Below are 27,019 nucleotides of genomic sequence, written 5' to 3'. Positions count from 1 at the left end.
CGGAATGAAGGGTAATAAACATTCGCATATGAGAAAAATTTCATATTTTAGAGCACATCATGGAACCAGAGGTACCTTGTAGTTTCGGTCACTGTGTCGTGCACCGAAAATTCAGTAGTGCGGACAAACGATGCCACGAAATTGATTACCGATTGCGGTTTATGGGTTCTCCCACAGTTAGAAGTGGAAAGCGGTTGTCCAAAATTTTTGTGTGTGGTATTACCATATGTTAAATACACAAAGCTCTGGAGGCCACAAAAGAACAAAGATTGCCCGGACTCTGAATGCGATGAAACCGTATACAGTGAACCGACTGAGTCTTTAAGAATATTTTGTTCAGAAAACAGTTTCTAGGTGACAGGGGAAACACGAATGTTCGCTTGCGTAAAACCTCTGTGGTTGTTTTGCTGGATGGTGAGATGCAAAATATACAGCTGGAGGTAGTAATGAAACTGTGGAATAGATGACAAACCGGTCAGTTATTATCGGCATTACGGATTTGTTTGCAGCTGTACGCGTGAGAGTAAATTCTCAACCGGAGGAAAAATGCAAACAACTCAAAATCCACTGAATTATCAACGGATCCGGTTTACTAAGTAAGTAAGAAGGGTAGTGGGGCGCTGTGTGCAGTTGGGATGTGGTACATTCGTTGAGCACCCAGAAAGATGGTCCCATGTCCCAGATCTCCTGTCATTTCAGAATTCAGAAGATGCGCACCGACGATGGGGATTGCTCTGCTAGATTTGTTGGAATTTTACTAAGGATCGATGTGGTTAACTTCATTAATAAACGAGATAAATCGAGCAACTCATACTTTCAACTAATTGAGCTTTCTGGGAGTAGTTCCTAGTTGATGCACTGAGTAGCCTTAAATGTCACTGGGTTTCATGTCTTTGGAGTGTGAAGAAACCTCCGGTGTTTGACACAGGAAATATTCGAGTAGTGATTGCGTTGCTTCAAAACGAGATCACTGTACGATAGCGAAAGATAATGCTGATATTGTGTTTTGCCGTGAAAACGAAGGTAGCGAACAAAACTTGCTTTGTGTTTCTCTTGGCTAATGCATCAATTTTTATTCTATACCAGAAGTGACGTGGAAAGGTTACGTAAAAGTCACGTGTACGTGCTGCTTGTAGAGAGAAAAAGAAGGGAGAGGGAATTGAATGGGATGTACATGGGTCAGTGGGTTAGGAATCACATAAAGGATGTCAATATCATATGACTTTGTGGAACCAGATTTTTCGCAGGCCAGGTCGAGCTCAAAAGTCGCTCGTTTCTTTTGGACGCCAAGTTGTGAATCATGCCGTCGGGTTCCAGTCGCTTATGTGATCGGTGATCTGAATCGTGTCAGTTGTGATTGGTTCGGAGGTACCCGGTATACCACATCGAAGGCAAGCCCTTTTTAGATGACATGACCAGTGTAGGCCAGATAAGACAGTTGCATTTGACCTCAGTTTCTTCCGCTTCCTCAGACAACGTCTTCATGTATTATACAGTGACTGGTTGTGCCATCGAATGCCACTTTTACGTTGCAATCTAAAAATATACAATAATGATATAGGCATTTCCAATCTTGAATACTCCTTGCTCACGCAGCACAATTGGCCATCCGCTCAAACCCATAACTTTTGACTCCAGTGTGTTGTTTGAAGTTCCATCATATGGTGAAAAATGTCACCGGATGAAGTAACCTTGACAACGATTAAAGCCTACTTACGCGTGTGCGGCTGTACTCCAAGACAAAAGATATTAAAATCAAATCAATGGCTTTCAAATCGAAATATTTCGCGACTTTAGCTAGTGGTATGTGGCTGTATACGTATAGTGTTACGTCTTAGGCGATCGACGAAAGCAAGTAAAATCTCCTGTAGGAAACGATGCAGTTCAAGAGCGGGTGGTTTAGGAATACAACCTTAGCCCTGACGAACAACCTAGAGAAAGTCCACAGAAGCACAAGACACACTCGTCACTCAGTTCACCAGAAATTTGCCTTTTGGTGGTATCCCCCGAGTGAACAGATTCTGACAGGTTCACCACATTCCGACCTTTCACAAATGAGTGTGGTGGTCTTTCACGTCACTATGGATTGCTAGTTTGCCAAAATCGGAACGAAACGTCTGTTTGGGTTCGATTTTCCAAGAAAGTCCCTGCAACCCTCAACGGTGAAGAGTTCACCAATGTGAAGCTTATCGTCTTTGCAGACGAAGCCCAATTCTGTAAACTCATTCTGGAGACCATATCTGCCAAGTTGAGGTGCATTTACAAAGGAAATCTAGAAGTGTCCAGCTTGAAACAAACGTGACAGTATCAAAATTGCATATTCTAATAAACTCAACTTGGCAAGCTTTTTTGTTCCAGAATTTCCCAGGTATTCTCTCTAGCACCATTTTGTGGCGGATTTGCTGCAGTTAAACTCCGGTGATGCTATGAAGGGACCGGATAGTGTTTGGTCTTCAAATCGGGGACGTGCGTTTCATAACCAACAGTTGTCTCGTCTACACAACCCTTCAGCTATGAAGTTTCAATTGGGTTGAAAAAGTGAAAGAAAGTATCCAGGTCAGTTAACCGACATACCAAGGGTATCTTGGTGTTAATTGCTACAGTGTCAGTCACAAAAAATGAGACATAAAAGATATAGCCGGGCGATGGTATAACTCATTATTTGGTGTCAAATCGCCCGTCGTCTCATCATGCGCAGCTACACATTGGTGCTGATGCGGCACTTGCTGAATAAATGAGCTGTCTGCTTAAGATAGGTTGAGTCGTCATATCGATTGATATATCTGCATGCGTGAAGTTTGAGCTTGATCCAACTGTCTTGTGGCAACACTTTGCAGACGTAAACGTTGAGCAAGTACTAGTTTAGGCATGGAATAATGCCTAAATGATCAACAATGGGCCGGTTGAAGGTCTGGTCCCCAGACCGTAGAACGGGTTTAGTTGGAGTATACCACCCTGAGCCTTGGAAGCAGATGCCTGGTCAATCAGACAACGGATAGTGGGATTAGCTTGGGAGACTATGCTCGCAGCTGATGAGTGAGCACTCTGAACTGCCTGACTGCGGAAAACCGGTCCAGTCCAAGAAATCTTTGAATAAGGCGCAAATGTGCTATTTTTGATGCTATTGCACACACCAGATGCATTTGTGGCCGCATCGGGCTCTTGGAAAAAATTTTCCGCAACTGTATTGGTCAGGGTCGGCCGTTGGTGTACGGTAGTGTGGAGACTTCAGAGCTAACCACTTCTAACTCCTTTTCCTCAAAGGAAGGTAGCATCTCTGCTTTCTTACATATAGGCATGCTGGTAGCCTGAATGAGGCATGTTGCTGCCTTGTATGGATAATCCTCTTTTACCTTTCTGGCATGGTTAAAATACGGGAAACAAAGTTCCATCCGGTATATTCGGCGGGATCATCGTCTCAAGGTGGTAGCCTGCCTACCAGGTCTGGAACAAGACCCTGCACGGTGACTGTTCAAAACGCATACCGAATCGAGAGACCACGCATGGTATTTTATTTACAGTAGGTTGTATTGAGCGACGTTGATCGAATGGCAAAATGGTGTCCGTCTGATCCAAAATTAGGAATATCTTTATTCCAATGCCCAGGTTTATGGTTCACGGGAGATGATGTACACTTCGGGAGCAGCCGATGTTATGGACCCTTTCCCGAATGGAACTAACGTGTAGGCGATCATATCGCTCTAGCGGGACCGACCAAATGAGTTTTATTCGTGGACTTTGATCCACCCTCATTATTAAATGGGTCGCAAATTCTCTGAATTTTTCAGTGACAATGAACACATTCTAAACAAACAAAAATTTGTTGCAGTCCTTACGCAGATTCGACAGAAGGTAACCATGGAAAATCTATTTAAAATGTCCAGTTCCATTCGAATTGATTCAAAATGTTTCGCGTATTTGATGAAGTCTTAATATTCCGTTTCTCTTTTTCCGTTGATCACTACCCTCACTTAGACGAACTGACAAATAACTGTCGTTTCTCTCTCGACTGAATCACGGGGCAGCAATCAAAACAAATACTATGTATAATCAATCACGCCGCATGGCTCACATCGCCGAGTGTACGGACAGCTGAAGCAGGATGTCCACAACTTCGTTTACCCACCACCTTGCCCACCAATTAGGGTAGAAAAGTCGCCACCACCGTAGAACAATTATGTATCAAGTACCGTGTCAGAGAGTGGAGGGACGTGACCGGCCGCTATTGAGTGTCGTTCAGTCAATGAAGGGAATCACATGTAATTACATAGTCTCTTTTAAAGGCATTAACAGTAGTCTCAAACAGTTTGCATAATGGGTTTCCTAAGGTAAATCAAGGTAAATCAATAACTTCCTCATTACGTAAAAAAGCACTGCACATGCGTGGAATTAATTGTTGCATTCATTCATAGCAGACTAAGTGGACATGTCCCAACTGCTGTGATAATAACATCATCCCGGACTTCTCTCCACATTATGAGGGTTATGATCAAAGTGCCTTTTGATGCGTCACTGTACCGTTCGCATGTGGTCAATCACAAATCTAGGGGAAACCAGCCACTTTGCAAGGACTAGTGACCAACTGGCAGCCCTTCATACGGAGAGTCATCAGTTTGCGCAAGGTATGAAGAAACCACCGAAGAAAAAATTATTTGATTGAGCAATCCCGGTTTACTGCATGATTTGTTTCATGGATTCGACTGTTCAAGTAGGCTGACAAAGCATCAAAAGCTGACGGTGAAAAGTAAACTTTTACAAACAGCTATTTTATCTACAACTCACGCAAACGAATGAGGCAAAAGATTGGTCACGGAATGGGGACTGAAAGAAATGGAGCGAACAGGCTGGAAGTGCGAACACTCCTATTTTTTCACACTGCTGGCTTTGGATTTCAGTTGCTCCTCGAATTTCTTCGCTTTGAACAGTTCGAAATCCCGTTTTTTATCGAAGAATTCAATCTAAAAATAAGTGATAATAGAAAAGGAAACGTTAGTGTGTGAGAGAAAGTGACAAACCAAGCAACTGGAAGAGACGACCTAGAGAGGGGACATTAAGAAAAAGAACTGAGAAACGGAACAATGCAGAACCGATCGCACTCAGTTCAGCGGAAGAATCGACAGTGCGAAAACGACGAAACTGCATGCGATGTGTCAAATTCCAGCAGTGCTTTTCGTCCCAAAAGCCGGTGTGAATGCTAAACAGTGCTACAACCCAAAAACCTCAGCCCTGAAGTGCAGTGACAAATCATAAATCAAGGACGCTAGTCCACATTACGCCAAAGTAACTTGAATAAACCGCACCCATTCTTATCCGTCCTTTCGTACATTGTACACTTCCTCTAAATTTTGACCAAATCAGTTTTTCCTGTAAGTGGAAGCAAGAATTAGCAATAAGTGGCCTACCAAAGTTTCGTTTCAGCGAGCTATTGCCGGTAGTTAAGGTTCTTAGTCAAAGTCAACTCCAGTAAACCCCTGAAGAACGCATAAACATCGCTACATGCACACGCATCGCGCACCTTGTGACTTACGCATTGATTAAAAGCACCGGAATGTAAGTCAGCCTGCCAATGGTACCAGTGGGATAGACGACTTTCAATCGATATTGTGTCCTTTAGTTGAAGCTAATTATGCTAAAAAAAAAACGAGAAACAACCTGCAGCTGTTTCGCTCCTACTGGAAATTGTCAACAGTGTGCAGCTCAAGAAACCCAGAGTTTCGAACTCGCGACCTTCTGGCCAGTGGTTGAACAGTCGATGAGTTCTCACTAAAAGACGATGTATCACGTTTAGAAACCACATCAAGTGGTCACGTGTTGACTGACTCCTCGAGTGACGACTTCTCAGATGAACTGTCGTATCATGAGGCTGTGATGTGAGCAAGCGCCAGTTCAGTTCAAGATACTCCGGCAGACGGGCCTTTCAACTCTCCCAGCTGCTCTTGCATCTAGGAGAACACGGTTCAACAAAGTCATCAACAATCTTAGCAAACAGCAGCAATTTCGGCTTGAACGACAAGTCCGACAGCTTTACCCACGTGGACGTCATGAGTAAGTCCATAAGCTTATGCGAGCGCACATAATGAACACAAATAAAGCAACTCGCATTCTAAGGGTTTGGCGCCAATAAACATATTAGATGCAGTCAATCTCCCTCACACTTCTCTGGTGAGGGTGTCGGTTTAGTTAGTAGTTCATTTGAATAATCTAGTCAAACAAACGGGATTGCACAGTATATTGCTTGGAAGACAGCTTGTTGTCGCACAAATAGAGGAACAATAATTTCGACCGGATCACAGTACCAGTACTTTGATACTCTCGACACATCCTTCGAAGATTACTTCACTCGGACGAACTTTAAACCGCGGACCGACCGCAGTTTTGGGATGTTTCGTACTGCACCGTACTGCCTACGTTGAGGTAGGCAGATGCGCCTTTACGAAGGCTGTGCCTGGAATGGCTGAAAAGGTCTCCGTAATATTTACCTTCGACCGTCCGGCGGCTGTATTTGGTCGGGCACATGGACATCCGATGAACAAACTAAGTGCATTTGGTTTCTGGTTGTCCACTGTGATATGACAGTCTTATTGCGCACGTCCAACTGCTCACAGAAATTCTGTCAAGCAGGGTGTTTTGGCTGCCATACACAGAGTGATTCCTACGCCAATGAGGCCACAGGGTGCCGTTACAGAATCACCTTTTGGGAGTATTATTGTGGTTAGACATTTATTACAGGAGAACACCATGAGTCACAGAGTACGTCAGTTTGGATGGCCGCAGAACCATTGTGCACCAAATGCTGATTCAAACAAACACCAGTAAAATGCAATAGAATAAGTATTTTCTCACCCAAGTCTTTGGACATTTTGCCTCATATTCTGCCCTCTGTCTCGAACACCGTTTTTGCACTGCCACATCATCCAAACTCTCTCTCCCAGTCTGTGCTGTGCTGACGATAACACACTCCCAATAGGCGTCACGGGCTGCCCAACATTGTTGCCGTTGTTCCTTGTTGAGAATTTTGCTCATACTGAGCGTAAGAGTCAGAAAGAAACAGAAAAAGCAGTCACAAAACCCAACCTATCAAGTAGTCTGAATGCTCCGGGTAGAGTACGTGTTCCGAATTGCTGCTGGCCAGATGGACAAAAGGCAACGTAATTTTGAAAGAGAACCTGGAATGAAACACAAAAGAACGTAAGTGATGGGAAAAAGGTAGGAAACTTAGTTGAAGTAGAGCGTGTGCTTGAGCGGTGGGCAGGTGCTTGTCCCACACCAAAGTAGTGTTTCTAAGAGGACAGTTCCGTGAATCGTCCATTGCAGAGTCCCCCTATAGATTACCTCGGTTAACGTGACAAGTAGACAAACGACTTGTCTGTCGAATTCAATCTCAGTCCTCTCGAGGAAGCATCCAATCAAGCTTTGAGAAATTTCAGTCAAATACCAATCTAATGCCACACCAGGTGATGTGAATCGACAGTGTTCATTTTAGGAAAAAACGGGTAAAAGTAGACAACCGAAATGAAATCGGATGGAATATCAGCCATAGAGCAGTAACCTACGAAGAGTAAGCTGACAACAAAGTAACACAGAGAAAAAACACACTTGTAAACACGGTGAGGACGGGAAAAGGATAAATGAATTAAATGGTAACAGATTAGTGAAGCAATACTCGTTGCCAGTCGGCAGTCTTATAAAATGTTCGGTGGTGAAAGATCCCGGCTATTCTCAACCGATCCGTATACTCACTGATGTAACTGTACTCCCACACATAGAAAGCAACGGTTCAGTTTCCATACATTCTAACAAGTTGACATAAATTTCGCAAAGCAGTTGCCTGAATAAGAGTGTATGATTAGATTTTATTGTGTGAAAAAATTTTATCACCTGATTACCCCCAACTACTTAAAAGTAAACAAAAGAACTCCACCTGTATCAATCACTACTGAAAGTATAGATTAACCATCTTGTTAGCACCCCTCTCCCTAACAGATGGACTAATTTTCAATTACTTCTACTAAACATTGTTTGAATTCGCATCTGGGACTTCGTCTCAAACTGAGACGCTTTTACTCTCATCAAACTGACGTCCTTACATTGACGTCACTAGTGGTGCCCGGTAGTCTTCGGATACCGATTTATCAGACGTGGATGTAGAGAATCGGACACGGATTAAGAGCACTTAAGTGCAATGTGAGGCGGCGTTTGCGCTCCTCGTTAGGTTCAACCCTCTGCTCATACGTTGTCCACTAGTTTGGATTTTGTGAACTTTGGTTTCCACTTTAGATTTACTAAATACCCATCTCCCATCACCCCAGATGACGATACGAAAGCCCGGCCCATGGTGGAAATCATACAAGGGAGTCACTAGTGATGCTGGCTCACGTGATGCTGTTGCTCACGGGTCAAGCGGTGCAGTATTGAATCAGCTTCCGGCTTACCGCACCGTTTTTCATTGTCATACAATTACTACCAACAGAGGATTTTAGTGAAGAGGACATATACAAAATTATCTGGCATCACCTTTTCATATTTTCATTTGCGAAGTGTAATTGTAGAGCCTGGCATTTGCCAAACCTGATAGGTTTGTCCAAATCTCTCCCACCCCAAATGAACAAACAATAATTACAGTATGTCACCTGGAAGCACTAGACTGATGGGGAATATAATTACCTGATGATTCGTTTCCTGCCGCGCGTGGGCTAGAAAAACACGACTCTCAAAGTGTGAAAAGTGAACGTCGTATTCATAACAAACCTTAAAGGGGGGAAGTGACTTCACTCAATAGAACAATACGTATCTGTCAATGAGCAAATCTGATCGAACTCGTTAGACACTTATTCCCATGAGTATCTTTCAAGTCGTGTGCCAATGAAGTAGTATATGAGGAATACGTCTGCGTCGGATGTGAAAACGGAACTAAATTGGCGCCCGTCTTTCTGATAAATAAGACCGAATGTCTGACGTCCAACTGGTCTTTGGATAACTGGAGAATAAAGAGAAACCAGACGATGTTATTTTCATCAGACCCAGACAGCTCTGAGGCTATAAAACCAGGTGTGTTGTGAAAATAACCTGTTGGTTACCATGTATGGAACAAGCAACTAATGTTACCTCGCGAGGTGTTCGTTTCAGACGGGTGTTGAATAAGACGGACCCGTTTCGATACCAGCGCAGATTCGTAGGTTGGATGGTACTACCGCCAAAACTTGAATGCAACCACCTTCATCAGAACATAACAACTCAGTCATCCCTGTGCGGTTTCCAGCAAATAAGCTCAGAAGTTCCCGATGAGGAAGAACTAGTCAGGGTACGCCATGGGAAAATTCAATGCTGCTAGTCTATAGTACATACTCAAGATGTCCTCACTGCATGGGGCCCAAGGAGTCAGGTTGCCAATGCTGACCTCCTCAGTTGTTACCTATTTCTTTAGGTGTACCGGTGAAGCATCCTATGTCAATCACACGGCACGGCAGCTGCCCATCATTATCCGGGAGCCCCAAACCCCTAGCTGAACGTTGACAATGAGTTATTAAAGTTGCCATCCCGCCCAATATTAATTACTTCTGTCTATTAGTTGAAACAGAGCTTAGTAACCTAGTGATCTTAATACACATGTATCTCTCCATGTTTTCTCCTCCTGGCAAATTCGTAGAGATCTGATGAGAGTAACTTAGTCGCTCAGTCATGCGTGTGACTCTGTGGCAATAAATCTGGCACTTTCTGTTGTATTTTCCATGATTCAAAACAGGTACTTTTTCCATTAAAATGGAAAAAACATCACACGTAAATCGAACTCGAAATCACGACCCACTATCTAAGAAGAACAAGTGCCGATCCATCCCTGTCACTTCAGTTTACCTAATTTTGTAAATCACTTTTTGTATAAATGGTTCCATGGAATCTCGAAGATAATATTCTCACCAATACGTAGTCAGTCGCAACCACTTCATGTGTGATCTGCTAGCGTACGTAACACATGAACGGTCATTTGCTGTTGGCACCAGTAGGTATCTTCCAAGCCTCTTCCCTAGATTGACATGCTGACCTTCGCACTAAACCTCCTACGTACGGCTTGTACCCTAACTTGATGGGCCGCACCGACAGCCTCTTTAGGAATCATGTGATTCATACGTATCTGGACAGGCTTCCTGCAAGAATGCGCCATATCATCTGAAGGATAGGATTTATTCAGTAGTATATTTTCGCTCCACAGGGAAGTCTCGTTTGTTATTGTAAGCATCTGTGCACTTCCTGACAATATCGTTCATCATCCGGCTGCAACACGGACTTGCGAAGTCCGCACATAGACCACTCACATCTTGAACGTCCGTTTTACTAACATTGTTTTGCTCTGTCTGACTTGCAGCTCTCTGAATCTCGACCGAATTTATCTTCGACGAGCGTTTTCTTGTAACCTGTGCTGGTCTTCATGTGCAAATTCATTTGCGAAAACGCTACTAATTTCGATTTTTCTTCCAGTTCGAAAATGTTGTGGATGCCATTATCCCAAAAAACCGCTTGTTGTTGAATTACTGCCAAAGTTATTTTCCAAAAAATGTGAATTTTTGCGCCACTTCATCTATCTTGCACGTTTCCAAAAAGACCGCGCCTCTCCAGCTGGTGAGTTGCATTTTTTGTGCTACCGCATTTATCATTCTCCAAGGTCGTTCAAAATATATAGAGGTTGCTCCAGCTGTACTGTCTTTGGTTGAGGAAGTGAAAGCTCTCCTCTGAAGGTCCGCTCTTCGCTCTGCGCTAGGATTGGTTGGGCTTGCGCCATAGCTTGGGATTTGCGTGCTCATTTTCTCGCAGCATAGTCGTCGATCGTACCGTTCAGTTCGTAACATAGAGTGCCTGACACTACGTCTTTCGGCATAAGAAGCCCGAATTCGTTCCTACCTAGAGTGTTGTCGCCAGAGACGGGGCAGGACTCGCATTCTTTATATTTTGATACTCCGCCAGGTTGAGGCCATTCTCGTCTTACTCTACCTTAACTGATAACCTCCAATCGCATAACCCTGACGAGACGTAGCACCTCTGTCCTCATTTTGTCACTACTGCCGCGGCAAATGCTCCTCTCCAAGGTCGTTCAAAATATATAGAGGTAGTTTCTGACGTTCAGCTCTCCCGATTGCATCATCCCCTAGCTTGCAGATGATCAGTAATCGCCGTAGTTAGTTTTGGTGGAACTACACGTAGCTCAGAGGAAGAACAGTTCACAAAACGAATGAAAGTTCCGTCTGAAAATTCATCACCCGCGCAACCATTCAATATGTGAGTACGTGATGTGGATTCCATGGTCAAAGTACAAGTGACACAATACCCTATTTGGATGCGAGCTAATCACAACACTGATGACACTCATGGCCGAACGGTTAAGTGACCGGCTGCCAATCGGGATGTCGATGGCTCAAAATTCCCTAGAGTTTCGTAAGATGCGCACTGCTGATTATTCCTAATGAGGATGAACAGTTGTACAGTGCTTCTCAGCTTTTCAGCATTGGCTGCACTTAGGGGACGAGATCTCCACTGAATATTGTGGATAAGTATTGAATGGGAACGAAACATTCACACTCTAAATGCTACGCTTAGACTAGCTACTTAGCTAGTTTATTTGTGCGCTAAGCCTTTATTTATAGAAGACCCCATGGGAAAGTTGTCTAGTTAATGTCGGCTTTCCCTGAGGTGACGCCAGGCTCAGTATCAGGTATCTTAGTACCTGAAGCGTTATCCAGCATTCGCACTTCTTTCCCCTTGTCAATGGGTCACGTTTCAATATGATCGGGAAGCCGATAAACACCAGTGTCGACCGGTAAACTACGATCAATTAAGATGATGAACTATTGTGGTGTACACCAACGACCAGTCCACAGTCCCAAATAACCATCACTGGTAGAGAACTGCTGCATTGGACCTATGGTTGTAAATTGAAAACAAAATGCAAAACAGTTTGTAGAGGCCATAAAAAGTTTTCACAACACAGACACTACCCGATGGGCGACAGTGGAAGAATGAGTGCAGCGAAGGAACCATTTGTGTATTAAAAGGATAACCTCCAATACAAGCGCGCTGACGTGCATCGGAAGTGTTCGGGACGAAAATAAGAAACCAATCGATTCAGATTCTAAAAAGAGAGGAAAAAGAAAGCTGGACATTAAAACCCATGCGTACGTGACGAGGAAACATGTCATCAAAAGTTAAAAGTGTTCATATCAATACGACAGAAGTACAAAATCACTCACTTCTTTACAATTTGTACAACATCCTCATCAAGCAGAACATGGTCCTTGCCCACACGTTGTGGCTGGTGTTTCACAGAGGCTCCCCATACATAGGCACTGTTTTGGAAAACGGTGAAACACCATGCTTCATTGAGTGACACAACACAAATGCTGCTATGGTATAGCGCCTACCAAAGTGACAGTCCAGATAATAGGAAACACTCCAAGTAAATCGGTGACGGGACGAATTTGACTCGACAGAGATAAGTGATATTAATGGGAAAAATACTTAATTCCCGAATACTGATGAATACTCATGACTTAGTGCATCTCACTTCAATACCAGTAAATCCTGAAATTCAAGCGCGGTGCATAACCCGAGGAGCCCTAAAACTATGTATGTGGTAGGGATGAACCAGGGGACCTTTTCAATTCACCCAGTCTATGTCCGAGAATCTTGGCATGCCGTTAACACCCAGAAAGCAAACGGTTCGCCTACTGTGCCCACAGATAAACCAATCGACCTGTTTTTCCCTCTGGTCTAGAATCGTTCTACGAATGGGAAAAGTGAAGACCAGTATTACAGATTTACAACGCTTGGATCGAAGTGATAAAAGGTTTCCAGCGATTCAGCGCACCGCATTTCTTAGAACTGTTGGGAACATCAAGGCAGCAATCGTAAGGTATTTAGAACGGCTTTCGAAGGAAAAAGGTCCTCAAGCGGACTGGGTTGACTGTACGCTACAGACTATGCTGGGATCCTCATGGCCTTGGACTGCCAACTGAGCGAACAACCCTTCTCGTTCAACCGTGCGTTGAGTGGGAGCGCGCCAAGGAAGGGTTGGTTGGCAAAGAAACGTGACAGCCACAACAAGCGTCGGAAACTATCGTCTCCTCGGGAGAGTACCTCGAGACATGACACACTAACACACCAGTCACGGAGCCCATAGCGCCCATGCACCCAAACCATTATCCACAATGCGTAGCTCCCCATCCTGATTCCCATTCTCATAACACCACTCTATCACTATCGGTTTTACAGCCCAAGGTTGCTAGCCATCACCCCAAAGCGTAGCTCTACCCACATTTCCAACAAAATGAGTGAATAGAACTATTGCAGCCAGAAACAACAGATAACACATATATTGTTCTAAGATATTGATGGTTCTGTCCGGGAGTGTAATCAATACCTAAGTAGGATTTTATTCGGCGGTGCAAATCTATCCGATAGAACATCGCGCAGGCGACCCTGCTACTCCCGTCTGATGACCACGAACAAAGCAGAACAGACAGCGGACAACATTCTTAGAACCGTTCTCATCCCGAAATGCTGTCATGTATAGTTTGAGCAGTGATATCAGTTTTTTTAGTTAATTTGAGCATGGCTTTAATGGGTAACTTCATATATTCTCATGTTAATGTCTCGGTATTTCTCAGAAGGCATCCTTATGGAATTCTTGACATGATCCTGCGGGAATCGAGGCGCCAATCGAAATACGAGGACGGCTGCACGTCAGGGGCAGAAATCAGTGGCAGGTTGAACAAATCTAGACCATTGAAAAGCCGGGGTCAAGTTCAAGCCTTCCTGTCAGTAGGCCTTCGCCTTTAGACTAGAACGACCGGATGGTCCCATAGAATCTTCGCGTTCGCTTGAAAATGATTTACTCCCTTAACGGTCACGAAATTCCCTCGAAATTTCGTGACTTTTCCGATTGCTTGCCTTCTAACGTTCCCTCCAATGCTCATTCCAATCAATGGACCTGCCTGTGGATGCCGGGGGAGTTGAATTCACTATACGGGAAAGCGACAAGTGGTGTGCTCGGATAATGGTGATCATATGATATTCGTGAATGTCCATTACTTATTAAATCACATTGCACAGTGCCACGAGGCACATACGGTGCGAGAATCCCTACTGACAGCCTGGGGTAAGTAGGCTTTAGGGTGAACTGGATCCATCAACGATCAAATGTAGTTGCATTTGTTCCTATAGTACAGACTAATTAGTCTAAATGAATAATTGGTGGTTCCAAGGCACCTTCTCCAGTTGTTCCACCGTTAGCCAAAGAGTTACCACCTGTGACGTGCCAGAACCTCTCTTTAGTGGGTATTATCAGACGGTAAAAAAAATAAAAATCCCACTTTCTAACACCACCTTCTGTGGCATTTTTCACTTACCGTGCTTAAGCAACGGACTCACCCATTAGGTAGACCAGAATACAATATGTATACACTCAACCATAGCGAACCACGTGCTGACGCGCATCCGCAGTCCCTGTCCAAGACGAACCAATCGGGTTGTACTCACCGACCGCGTGTTTTTGTTAACGGTGTAGCTGAATAAACACCCTTTGTTTACTTACTTCCACACAAGTACACAAATTTGCCTGGTGGCCGGAGTTCTCACTTTAACAAGCGTATCAACATCTGCTTGCCTTGAGGATGTGTCAAGCACTTTTACGTCTCGCCATCATTACCAACCTCACAGGGGAAATCTATACCACAAACAACACGACTGGTGACTCAAAAAGGATTGATTATATATATCAGTGTAATCCCAAACTCCCACCTAGATGCATCGGTGTCTTGAACGTTTACGGCAACCTAAGATGCAGTAAACTTCCGCAATAACTGACGACCCATTAGGCTGACGTCTGGTCCGTCCAACATGCAAAAATGTTTCAGCGACGCGGTACTAACGAAGAATTAGTAGTTGGAAAACCACTCAATTTTTAACGATACGAACGAACAGGATGGGTCGGACGCCCTTCAGGGTATAGGGGGTAGTGAAGCCTCGATAAATACAGTACCCCTCAAATTCGCTTGTATCATTGCTTCGTTAGGAATAGATGTCTATAGACTGCATTTTCAAAACGAATTTTCGATAGTTTGCCAGGCATTTGAACATGGTCTCGGTAAAGTTTGGCAAAAGATCGGTAGAATGCTCACTGGTCAATTGTGCAACAATAGCTGTCTACAAATACACATTGATGATTCAGCCTGGTAGTCTAGAAGAAACCCCGTGGATTGGTTCATCGTCCGCTTCAAAGCCAAACCGACCTGGTAACCTAGTAATTTCGCCGAAGGAAACTGCGTAAAAGAGCGGAACGTTAACCAGCGATAAACCCACCGATTCTCTAAACAGAATTTGTCACTGAACAACCCCCTAGAACGTCCGCCTACAAAGGTCGGGCTTCGCATATATTCCGCAGTATCATCCGACAGCGATCTTTGACGTAGTCTTGCTGATGGGGAAAAAAGCCTTGATATTTTGAAGATCGGCAAACTGAAGTAAAAGGAAACCTTCCCTCGCAAATTTACTTGAGACATTGTAGGGTAGGTCCACTGCAGTCTTGACTGGATTTCCCAACCACGCCAGTAAGCGAGTTATTTCATGTATGTGACCGGATAACTGAGTGTCATCAAAGATACACAAAAGGTGTACTTTACAACAAGTAGAGAACGGCACTTAGGCCGTACACAGCTCGCAAATTCAGCCAACCAGTACTTTGGTAACTGAGCCCACCTCTTTCAAATACAAGCCTTCGAGGCGGCCATCAAGATGCAATTTTTAGCCGCTGAAACAAGGTCACAAGAGCGTATTCACCTAAAAAGCAGCTGACCGGTGATCTGCTGGGTCAATATCTCAGCTTGGATACGCAAGCAATGCTCATTCCGGTACTGAAGCAAAGGCCACACACCAAGCCAAGCGGTGTCCTGCCAGAGAAACAAGCCCTCGCCACAAAATAAATTCCATTAATTGGAAGTACAATGTCACAGCAAAACATACAAAAAATGAGTAATCCCACCACCTACGTCAGATTTTACTCGCTAGACCAAACTGTGACGACAATACGAACCCGTCAAATCTAAAAAGGGTAGCAAACCATCAACGATGCGCTAGTCTAGTTGCTTCTGTTTCTCGGGTCAATATACAAGGACCATTTATCTTTTGATAGAAATACGACTCTCTACGTATCGGAGGTTGGAAAAGCTCCCCTGGCCTTTCCGATTCGAGAAATAATTTCATCTCCAGACAGTCCACCGGAACTTACACAGCTGCCTAGGTGAACAAATGTATCTGCCACATCGATTGGCTCGTCTATAAGCATGAAGTTTGGGTTTGGTCCAACCCGGTCTTGCAGTAGCACTTTACACTTTGCAGATGCGAAGCGCATGTCAAAACATGCCTCAGAGTTATTTAGGACACTTAGAGTCGTATGCATTTTGGAAAGATCTGAACCAATAAGAGTAATATCTTCTGCATACTCAGTGTCTACGATTGAACACCCCGGGAACATTCCCACCCCCGAGGTTTCGGAGGCAAGCAGGGAGATCTCAAGCAGTAAAACAATAACAAAGTTGTCGTACGCCAGTGGACGTTGTGAACTCAGGCGAAAACTTGCCGTACACTCTTACCCGTCCACAGGAGTTCGCATACAGTGTCCTGATAAAGGATATAAATCTGGAAAGGATGCCTTTGATCGCGAGACACCGCCAAAGTTTATGACCATTGACGGAGCCAAAAGTAGCCTTCAGATCAAGAGAGACGACTAACGTAGGACGTCTGAAGGATTGGCGCTGTTCAAGAATTTGTCATAAGGTAAATATACGGTTGATGCATCCTCAGCCAGGGCGAAACCCAGCTTGATTCTCACGAATCCCTCTCCCGATAGTCCATCAAACTACGCACAGTAATGCCAGAGGGAAACTTGAATGCAACAGGTACCAGGCGCAAACCACGACGGTTTTCACATGACGTTCTTGTGCCCTTTTGAACGCTGGGATGACGGTCGAGGAACTCCATTTCACTGGTATTCTGTTTTCCTTCCAAACCTTCTGCGGTATGGTCGTCAGACTGTTCAACAGGACCTTTTGAATAGTGTGGGATGCAGACCATCCGGGCCAGCTGCCTTGTCACGCTTCAGGATGGATATCTCACCCTGGATTTCAATTGCTGATGGCGGGTTGGTGTCAAAGTTATTTCAGCGGTTGTGTTGAAGGATACCAGGTAAATTATTCTTTGAAGTGCTCATCCCATCGCTCAGGACGACGACGGAGGGAGCGAATAGCCGTTCAGTCCTTTTCATATAGTTTCAGTGAGACCTGTCTTCCTTTGACCCGTCGACTGGATCAGTTGAAACAGGGCGCGGCTGTTGCCTGCAGCGAAAGCCTTCTCCATATCCTGGGCCTTCGAAATCCACCAGCGTTCTCTGTCATTCTTCAAGCTCCTGATTATCCAATGTTTAAGGGGGCTGTGTGTACCACCACAGTCGCCAAATGTTGGTACGGTCTTTCTGACAGTAATAAGATCTGCTGATCCTGAAGATATCCAGTGTTCATTGAGTCGAGTCAGATGGACTGGATAAACAGTTCTGGAAGCTGAGAATATAGCTTCCTCAACCCGCTTCCATTTAACCTCAAAGCAACCTTCATGACGCGCATGACTTTGCGTTTTTAGTAGTTTTCTAACCCGATCAGCTCGATACTCTTGAGCTACTAAAACTTAGCGAAATCGATTAACGGAGATGCTCTCGGTAAAGCGAAGTGACAACCAGGTCCGCAAGACGGCAGGATCAGAGTCCAGTTGCACACTGACAGTGTGCCTGTAAAAAAATGACCCGCCGTTTCCTTCCTGGAAAATTTATCACACAATGGTAATCAACCCCTCTTAACTTGGTCTGACTTGCCTTAATCGACGCTATCACAGTAACGGTTTGAACCATGTTACAGAACTGTATGAAATTTGTAATTAAGGTACAGAAGACAAAGCATGGTTAGGTAACGTGCTATAACTCAATAATTGACGACTTCCCAATAAAAAAAGTTGTGAAACTAAAACAAACCTTCTGTTTAACTTTTTTGTTACGTATGCGGTAGCGATTCGGTTGTAATGACCCAGTTGGCATACCCAACAACTTTTACGCAGGCAGTGAGACACTGGCACTTCAACAATGGTGTTGCTGACAACGACGATACTGATGCTTACACAAACTTATCACGTGAACAGCGGTGTCAGCTAGAGCACCTGGTGCGGCCGGAGTTGAGTTTCAGAGTATCCTGAAAAAAATCAGTTCAATGCAACTGAAAATTCGATAACCAAATATAGAACGGTAAGCACGGTCAGATTTGGTTAGTCAACCATCGATGACAGTTTGATATCCTCCTACGGTGGTGCTTCGTACAGGAGAACACTACCTCAAGTAATATGAGCGTGTACAACACCTTCAACTATTTATTTTGGATGGGCTCAAGATCTAGGGCACTGAGGGTAAACAAATGCGTAGGCATGAGGTATGATGACAGTTCTAATGGAGAACAGCACAGCTTGTACCCTGAAATAAAAGCTTCTTTTTACAAAGAAAGACGGTCTACTATCAAGAGTAATATCAAGATATAACAGAAGCTCGTGATATACGAACAGGTAAACGGATTCGACCACAACTCACTACTTAAACTCCTTTATAATTGACCGATGGAGTTTATTACAAAAATCTTCCACTGTGTGAGACAAAGAACGCAGGATCACGGGAGCACTGTAATCTGGTAACTGTCCTTTGGGTTTCGTATAAATTCGAATCAAATTCAGATAGTCCCACATCATTTCCAAAAGGTCGTCAAAGTTCCATTTGTGGTGGGCTGATATCGGTACACAGTGTGGAATCCGACAAATAATGTCTAATTCCTACCTGGTGGTCAAAATTTATACAGGATAGTTCTTACTTCGATCGAAATCTGATCAATCTTGTTCAGCACATATATGCAGGGAATGTATATTCGATTACCTTCGATCACGTCAATCAAGTCCTCTGCTGTTGCATCGCAACGGAGAAGCACATCTGCATTGTGCATTTTGTACTCAGCCAATATGGTTTTAACTGTATCACGGTCCAGTTCAGATTGCGGGACCTGGAAATCAACAACAGACTGAACACGAAGCAAACTTACCAATGCCTGGAAATTTAGACCACCCTTGTCCTTCTTTTTCACGGTGATATTGGGTGGTTCTTTATTGAGACGAATCCCAAAGCCCTCTAGTTCGTGCTCCAGTAGTCTCTTATGGTGGAGGGGTTTCAGTACATCCAGGACCATCAAAATGAGAGTACAGGTGCGAGCCACTTCACAATAAGCAATGAATGAAAAGGAGCTAGGAAGACTTACCAGCGATGACTTGCTTGCCTCGTCCTTTACCGTCCTTCGCCCCTTCGATGATACCAGGTAGATCAAGCAGCTGAATTTTGGCACCTTTATATCGAATGACACCTGGAACAGTTGTGAGTGTGGTGAATTCGTAGGCGGCAACCTCGGAGTATACACCAGCCAAATTACAAAGAAGCGTGGATTTCCCCACGGAAGGAAAACCAACGAACCCGATACGAGCATCTCCGGTTTTTGCGACATCGAATCCCTCACCACCTGCACTGCCACCTCCTTTAGGCTCAATTAACTCGCGACGGAGTTTCGCCAGACGAGCTTTCAATAGGCCAAGATGACCCATTGTGTTCTTATTCTTTTGTGTCTTAGCCATCTGCATTTGGCCGGGGAAAAAAATGAGGATCGATTGGATTGATATGCATGTGCACTTGAACAAGTAAAAGATCTACATAAAACAAAGGAAAGATTTCCAAACTCTCCATCTTTGAAATCTAATAGAATATGCAATTGGTAGCATTTTAGTGCAGAGTAGGATACGAAGCCGGTCCGCCATTGATCGAGAGGACACGTCTAACCTATTGTTAAGTCTTGACAAGAATCGGAAGGACCGAGGCTTAGGTGTTGTACAGCAGTGCTAACTAGCCTGGACAAAGGTGAAGAGAATGAAGGAGGCACAGCTCTGGTCTACAATCACTCTCGCCACCAAACATTTATCATCATCACCATTTAATGGCAACGCACTGATACTAAGCACCACTGGGGACAGAAAGAAAAGATGAAGTACTTGGTGCGAAGTATTATCCTCGGGGAAAAGATCAATAACAAGGTGCTGTCTTCAAGCATCAACGAAATGAACACACTTGCGTACCATGTTGGAATAGGAAAATAATAACAATCGTTCAACTATAACACCCTTCCGGTGCCCTGTTGCCAGGCGCCAGTACTGAGACACTGTCATTTCCAAAGCTTAGACAGTAGCGGTCGACATGGAGCAGTTCAAACCAAGGGCCTTCCGGTCAGTAAGTTTGCGCCCTAACCAGTGAGCCATCTCAAGCTCATTGGATTAAGAAGACAGCAAAAGGACTGGCTCAGCATGTTCCGCGAACTTTACCAGAACAGGCCAGCATACAACGACAGGCAAACTCTAGCTAATTCGACCAGCTGGGAAGTGACACTATGCTTGCCAACAGGATCGGCTACGGTCATATGATATAGGCGGACTCACACCATCACTGCGTTGGGATTGGCCTATCGAAATTATCCATGGACCAGAAGAAGCCTTAGGACCTCTTCCCGCAGGGACCAAGTCTCGCAAGAACACAATATAGCCCTAATTGTAGTAAGATAAAAATACACAAAAAAGTGGTCCAGATAAAGTACCTTCCCGGTGCCGTACAATTGGAAGGATATGCGAGAGCCGAATAAGTGCCAACTAGTCCAAGCATGAAAAGCAGGAATCGAAAAACCGGGGTTGGGTTTGAGCCAATAACTTCCCGGTCAATGTTTAAACCCTAACCGATAAGCTATTTCGGCCCATCATGATGCACACGACAATTAGCATTCAAACATACGCCTTCTTAACATTTCAAGTGACGTTTATCGGCAACACAAATCAAATTCTCCTCAATACATATGGGCCATAAGAAATACACCCTGAGGAAAATCACTATTCGTATGACTTTCATCTGAAACTTGATAACTTGAAGATCCAGTCAATACCAGACGACAATGCGCGAACTACGTGTCGAAAATGGTGGCACTGTACCCTAACCGCAAGGTAACCACAGTAATGATAAGCCACTAGTGTCCAAATAATGTAGAAAGTATTGAGGGCATCTGTATACTGATGAGGATGTCGAGTTCAAATCTCCTCGCAGAGATTCTACATATATACAGTGATGATAGTCTCGAGTGCTAACGAAATTCCTGTAAGTAACTTCCAGGCTTTTAATCATAAGTGGACTTTGCTTGCAAGATAAAATCCCAAAAGATTTCAAGACCTTACTGACAAATATATGACTTTCTATATTTGCACCACTACCACCAAAACTAGTGCAATTTAGGATGCAAATCGCTCCCCGACGTTCATTGCCTCTCCGTGGAGTATTCAAACATTGTACGTCATACATAATTTCATGCTTTGGGGATACGAAGTACATGCCGAAAGATGGGATGACTCTGGTCAGGTGTTCTTCCTTGTTTCTGAAAGTGAAAACTTCTCATAGGCATACCTCAGGATGACAAAACTCTCGTCTTCAGCGATTTGAGTGATGGAAATCTGGGGACCCAGTCGTTTGAGGCATCTCCATCAACTAGTAAATTGATATAGAAGGAAAAAATAGTCACTTTTGCTTGTATGGAAGCCTTTGGAGAGCCCTCTATACATTCTCGTACGCCCACAGAGTGTGTAAAAAGGAAACATGAAATTAGGGTCAATGAGCAGACTTTGGTCCACGAGGGTGTTTAGGACAGACTAGTAAAGTAAATCAGACACGCCCTTGAAGTCAATAAACACTAACATTGTAAGCGTTCTATGGGTATGCCGCTGGTCTAACCCTTGGTTAAAGATGTGATCATCCCGGACATGATTTAAGTGGCCGTTTCTCGACATATCTCCTCGCAAGGTTATTGTATGACGCGGAGAGTCTTGCCACAACAGAAGGAAAGCCGAATTTCAGTGATTTTCACAACAAAAATGCGCATTCTGCGAGGAGAGTTGTTGTCGTGTCGTAAAGTAAGAATCCAGTTGTAATGAAACGACGTACAATAAATGCAAAGCAACGATACGATGAGTCCAGTTGCTGCGCTAGAAATAGCACCGGACAGGCAACAGCATCACAGATTGTACTGGTTGCCAAAAATTGGTTCCCTGTCTGAGCATGTGACACAACACTCAATAGTTACATGGTAGAGAGCACATGCTTCACACGCACACAATGCGGAAAGAAGGCAAACGCGGAAACGCCACGTGCATGGATGTAATCAGGCCGCCGCCGGTCTGGTACACAGCAATTATCAACTCGCCCAAGTTGACTGAGATGACCTCCAAGAAAACAATTGATACAATCACTGTCTGAGGATTTCAATTCCAGTTCTGAACAAAAGGAGTGGAGTTCGATTAAAGCAGGGACTGAAGGGCATATGACCAATGCCGCTGGAGCTTCCAGGTTTATTGTCCGATGTTCTGTTGCAGGCCAGAAGTCTTGTTAAACGGTAGCAGACGGCCGGGCGAACTGGCTCTGAAGTATTTCCTTCATAACCCGGGTATCCTTCCCTCGAGACAGGCGAGTTAGTTTCACCAATGAATGCACTCAGGGCTCTTAGTGTCTATTTAATAGATAACTTTTACTTGGAGACTGATGCATATACCAAGGACACACCATATCAATGTTTGAATGTATTGCTTGTATGGAAGCCTTTGGAGAGCCCTCTATACATTCTCGTACGCCCACAGAGTGTGTAAAAAGGAAACATGAAATTAGGGTCAATGAGCAGACTTTGGTCCACGAGGGTGTTTAGGACAGACTAGTAAAGTAAATCAGACACGCCCTTGAAGTCAATAAACACTAACATTGTAAGCGTTCTATGGGTATGCCGCTGGTCTAACCCTTGGTTAAAGATGTGATCATCCCGGACATGATTTAAGTGGCCGTTTCTCGACATATCTCCTCGCAAGGTTATTGTATGACGCGGAGAGTCTTGCCACAACAGAAGGAAAGCCGAATTTCAGTGATTTTCACAACAAAAATGCGCATTCTGCGAGGAGAGTTGTTGTCGTGTCGTAAAGTAAGAATCCAGTTGTAATGAAACGACGTACAATAAATGCAAAGCAACGATACGATGAGTCCAGTTGCTGCGCTAGAAATAGCACCGGACAGGCAACAGCATCACAGATTGTACTGGTTGCCAAAAATTGGTTCCCTGTCTGAGCATGTGACACAACACTCAATAGTTACATGGTAGAGAGCACATGCTTCACACGCACACAATGCGGAAAGAAGGCAAACGCGGAAACGCCACGTGCATGGATGTAATCAGGCCGCCGCCGGTCTGGTACACAGCAATTATCAACTCGCCCAAGTTGACTGAGATGACCTCCAAGAAAACAATTGATACAATCACTGTCTGAGGATTTCAATTCCAGTTCTGAACAAAAGGAGTGGAGTTCGATTAAAGCAGGGACTGAAGGGCATATGACCAATGCCGCTGGAGCTTCCAGGTTTATTGTCCGATGTTCTGTTGCAGGCCAGAAGTCTTGTTAAACGGTAGCAGACGGCCGGGCGAACTGGCTCTGAAGTATTTCCTTCATAACCCGGGTATCCTTCCCTCGAGACAGGCGAGTTAGTTTCACCAATGAATGCACTCAGGGCTCTTAGTGTCTATTTAATAGATAACTTTTACTTGGAGACTGATGCATATACCAAGGACACACCATATCAATGTTTGAATGTACTCCCCAACACGATTATGTCACGCAGACAATGGCGGTGTCCTATCTAATCTTTCACTCTGGACCATTAACCCGCTGTCCTTTTGTTTTATTTCCCGTTTCAGTTCTTTTTTAAATGCTCTTATAAACCTCCTCTATTCCTTCATATCCACTACCATGAGCTCTGGAGACCCGAACGAAAGTGCATGCGTACATGGGATATCTGTGGTCTAGGCGCGAACTTACTGATCGGACATGGCCCAGTCGCGTCCTCAATGGCACTCATGCATCCAAGCTATTGCCTTCAATGCATAGCTCCCTTCCCGAACCCTAACTTAACAGTTCACCTACAGTGTTGTATTCTGCACTAATTTATCAGCTCCCGCCTCCAATGCGCAGCTACCTAACCCACCTCCCCGAATCATCGGTGAACGAAACTGTGGCAGCTACAACCACTGAACGGTAAGTACGCTGTTATTACAGCTGACAATGATGATGATGACGATCGGAGGCTCCGTGGTTGGAAACCAACCCGGGCATCTAGATTTCACATGTCTAGGCTTGCGCAATTTATCGGAGTCTCAGATGTCGTGCTTCCCTCGGATGGTATGGTAGCTAGGCAGTGAAAGGATGTCACAGACAGACGATTATTTTTTTTATTGTATGGTGATGTTAGCAAGCGGCAGCCGGTGTGACGTGAAGTCGCTTGGGGTTGAGGAATTGGCAGTTTTGTATTTCATAGTTGAACGCCGCTGAGTTAGTGCTTGGACGCCCATACCTGGGCATGAGAATGATGAGGGTCCTAGAAGTTTTTGGCAAAAAAATCTTTCACAAACGGTGGTGGTGAGTGGTGCAAGATTATCATACTCCAAATTACGGGGAACAATTCACTACACGTGGTTTGATACCAAACCTGGAGGACCAGGAGACAATTAGCTAGACCACTACCTATTGACCAAACTGGTATCAGAACACACGTAACCCATGTAAAACATCTCTGATAGTCTGCCCGTTATTCGACCGTCAGGCTACGCACCTTCTAAATGTTATTGGGCCGGGACGTATAGTCAAGAAACCAAAAACAACCCAGTAGGAACACATATATGGAAAAATCGCACTTGCAGGTGCTTCACACGCCCCACCTGTCAGGTGTATAACCACCTAGTCGGATCCGCCTTTGATCCATAATGGAATCACCGGACAATGAGCATCCCGGTTCTCGTCTACCGGCTAGCCGCTTAATCTTCCCGATGGCTACTGATTCTGATGCAACCCTCCAGAGGAGCTACGCGATGTACAGACTCGTCTATATCAGGATGTTACTTACTGCGCACCCGGGCTATGCAGTCATCTTTCTCGGAAATCGGTGCACGTAAGTTCCAATTTATTCTATGGTTAAATTGGGTTATAAGTAGATGTAACATCCAACTAAGACCATCGCGTCAGTCGGCGAACGCTAATGAGCGAACAGCTGCAATCAGCAGTTTCACGTTGCTCTCCAGGTCGTTCGTTCTGCATACTGGAATCCATCCAAAATTGGGACCACTTCTGCGTACTGAGCCCCAAGGCACAACTGCGTACGCTCCTTTCTTACCTAAGAAGGCACTGTTCAACGCAATCGATCTGTGTCGATGGCTGTCCGCGCCGTTTAAGTGGGCACGGATTGTCAACCTCTCTCCAAGTCGGTCCAACGGTCAGTTGAGTTTCTCTGCTACATCGCTTTCTGATAATACTTCATTTAGAGCTTCCTGCCTCCGCTGGTCCAGTCGATTTAGGCCTAAGTTAGACCACATACTTTTCCGAAATATATTTTACGCTATATGTAACAGTGTGTGAGTTAGGAGCTCCTAACTCAAGGCTAGCCTTGCGATAACGCCTTGAACGTCGAGTGAAATACGTGAAATACGTGTCCAAAAATAAGATAGCTTGCGATACACTGGTGACCACGAGGTCACCGCGCGACATATCAAACCCCAGAGCAATACGGACAATGTAAGTGATTACCTGCGAACGGTCCAGTCACGCCCCCCACATCAATCCGTACGAGACCAGAGTTTCGTCTATATTTGCACCGTATTGCCGAAACGGATTATGAACACTAGTCACCTTTTCTAAAGAGGTGACTCTTGCGATAACGGGACAGCCACGGCCCGCCATAAACACGGATGGATCCCATCCGTGGTGAACCTGCCGTGAAATTACGCTTGCCATGGCGAGATGTCACATTTGGCCAATACATGCATCAGCGCGCAAAAACACAGTGCGACAGGAAGACTCATCGACAGTCAAGTGAGTCGAGATTAAGAAACAAGCCGCTTTATCGGATATCGTAAAAGGCGTGCACGACCGGCGCAAGTCGGTTAGGCTTGAAAAAACTCAAGGATAATCATACACTTAAATGTCTAGTTAGCAAAATGAGCTTACCTCAGCTTCAATTTCAGCTATCTTTTGAAGGATGCTCATTGTAGCGAAACAGATAAAGCCGACAAGGGTTGAGGACGGAGGTGTAAGAAGTGTGCGACCGAACACGGACTTCGACCAAGCGGGACTTCGGCCACTGATTGGTCAATGCGTCTCATGTCTGGTCATGGCCATCACTTTTGTTGTGCCGTCATCCTCATGCTCATTGGCTGAAATCTCAATGGGGGGAATGTCCGAAAATGGTGGCCGAGCTGAATGCAGGGCCGATCCGTAGACGACCGGGGTTTGCAAAGGGAGATTTTAACATAAGGTTTAAACATTTGATGGTATTAATCGAGCACCTAAAATTTCCCTATCCGACCGAAGTTTTGTTAGAATTTGTTTAAACGTACTCAATATCCACTGTGGGCATGGAATTAATGTTTTAATGGCTGCCGATAACCATCCATGATGTCCCAGTGAAAGTGGTGGTGTGTTTCATGGAGAGGTTTGGTTCACTGATCCACGGATTGATGCGCGGGATCCAGGCTTTGGCTCAAATTTCCAGGTCCGTTTGTTGCTGTCGGTCAGCAGCTTCCGTTCACCTACAAGGCTCAGGCAAAAAATGGCGAAGCGCCGTTCTTCAAGTCCTCAGCGCGGAACAGGAATCTTTCCATGGCGAGTACTAATCCAAAAAGGGGCATAAAAGTTCCGTCGGTCAGCTCCGTTCACCTACAAGGCTCAGGCAAAAAATGGCGAAGCGCCGTTCTTCAAGTCCTCAGCGCGGAACAGGAATCTTTCCATCCATAGTACTAATCCA

The 27,019-nt window shown here is 44.7% G+C and overlaps 2 protein-coding genes across 2 annotated transcripts in view; one reads left to right on the top strand and one right to left on the bottom strand.

Moving 5' to 3' along the window:
* Window positions 1-4,574: 4,574 nt before the first annotated feature.
* Window positions 4,575-26,262, bottom strand: T265_05208 (hypothetical protein; the record flags this gene model as incomplete). The annotated part of the gene is made up of 9 exons (XM_009170152.1): window positions 4,575-4,958; window positions 6,844-7,024; window positions 7,065-7,166; window positions 12,237-12,332; window positions 18,665-18,900; window positions 18,939-19,124; window positions 19,164-19,333; window positions 19,377-19,743; window positions 26,224-26,262. The coding sequence occupies 9 exons, from the start codon at window positions 26,260-26,262 to the stop codon at window positions 4,863-4,865; spliced, it is 1,473 nt and encodes a 490-aa protein (XP_009168416.1).
* Window positions 25,965-27,019, top strand: part of T265_05207 (hypothetical protein) — a gene marked incomplete at both ends in the record, with an annotated part of 6,728 nt that continues 5,673 nt past the window's right edge. Inside the window, one exon of the mRNA XM_009170151.1 lies at window positions 25,965-26,088. Coding sequence (XP_009168415.1) covers window positions 25,965-26,088 — 124 coding nt within the window. The remainder of the gene's footprint in view (window positions 26,089-27,019) is intronic.

Source organism: Opisthorchis viverrini (assembly GCF_000715545.1).
Source record: "Opisthorchis viverrini unplaced genomic scaffold opera_v5_94, whole genome shotgun sequence".
Classification (NCBI taxonomy): Eukaryota; Metazoa; Platyhelminthes; class Trematoda; order Opisthorchiida; family Opisthorchiidae; genus Opisthorchis; species Opisthorchis viverrini.
This window is presented reverse-complemented; position numbering and strand designations above follow the sequence as displayed.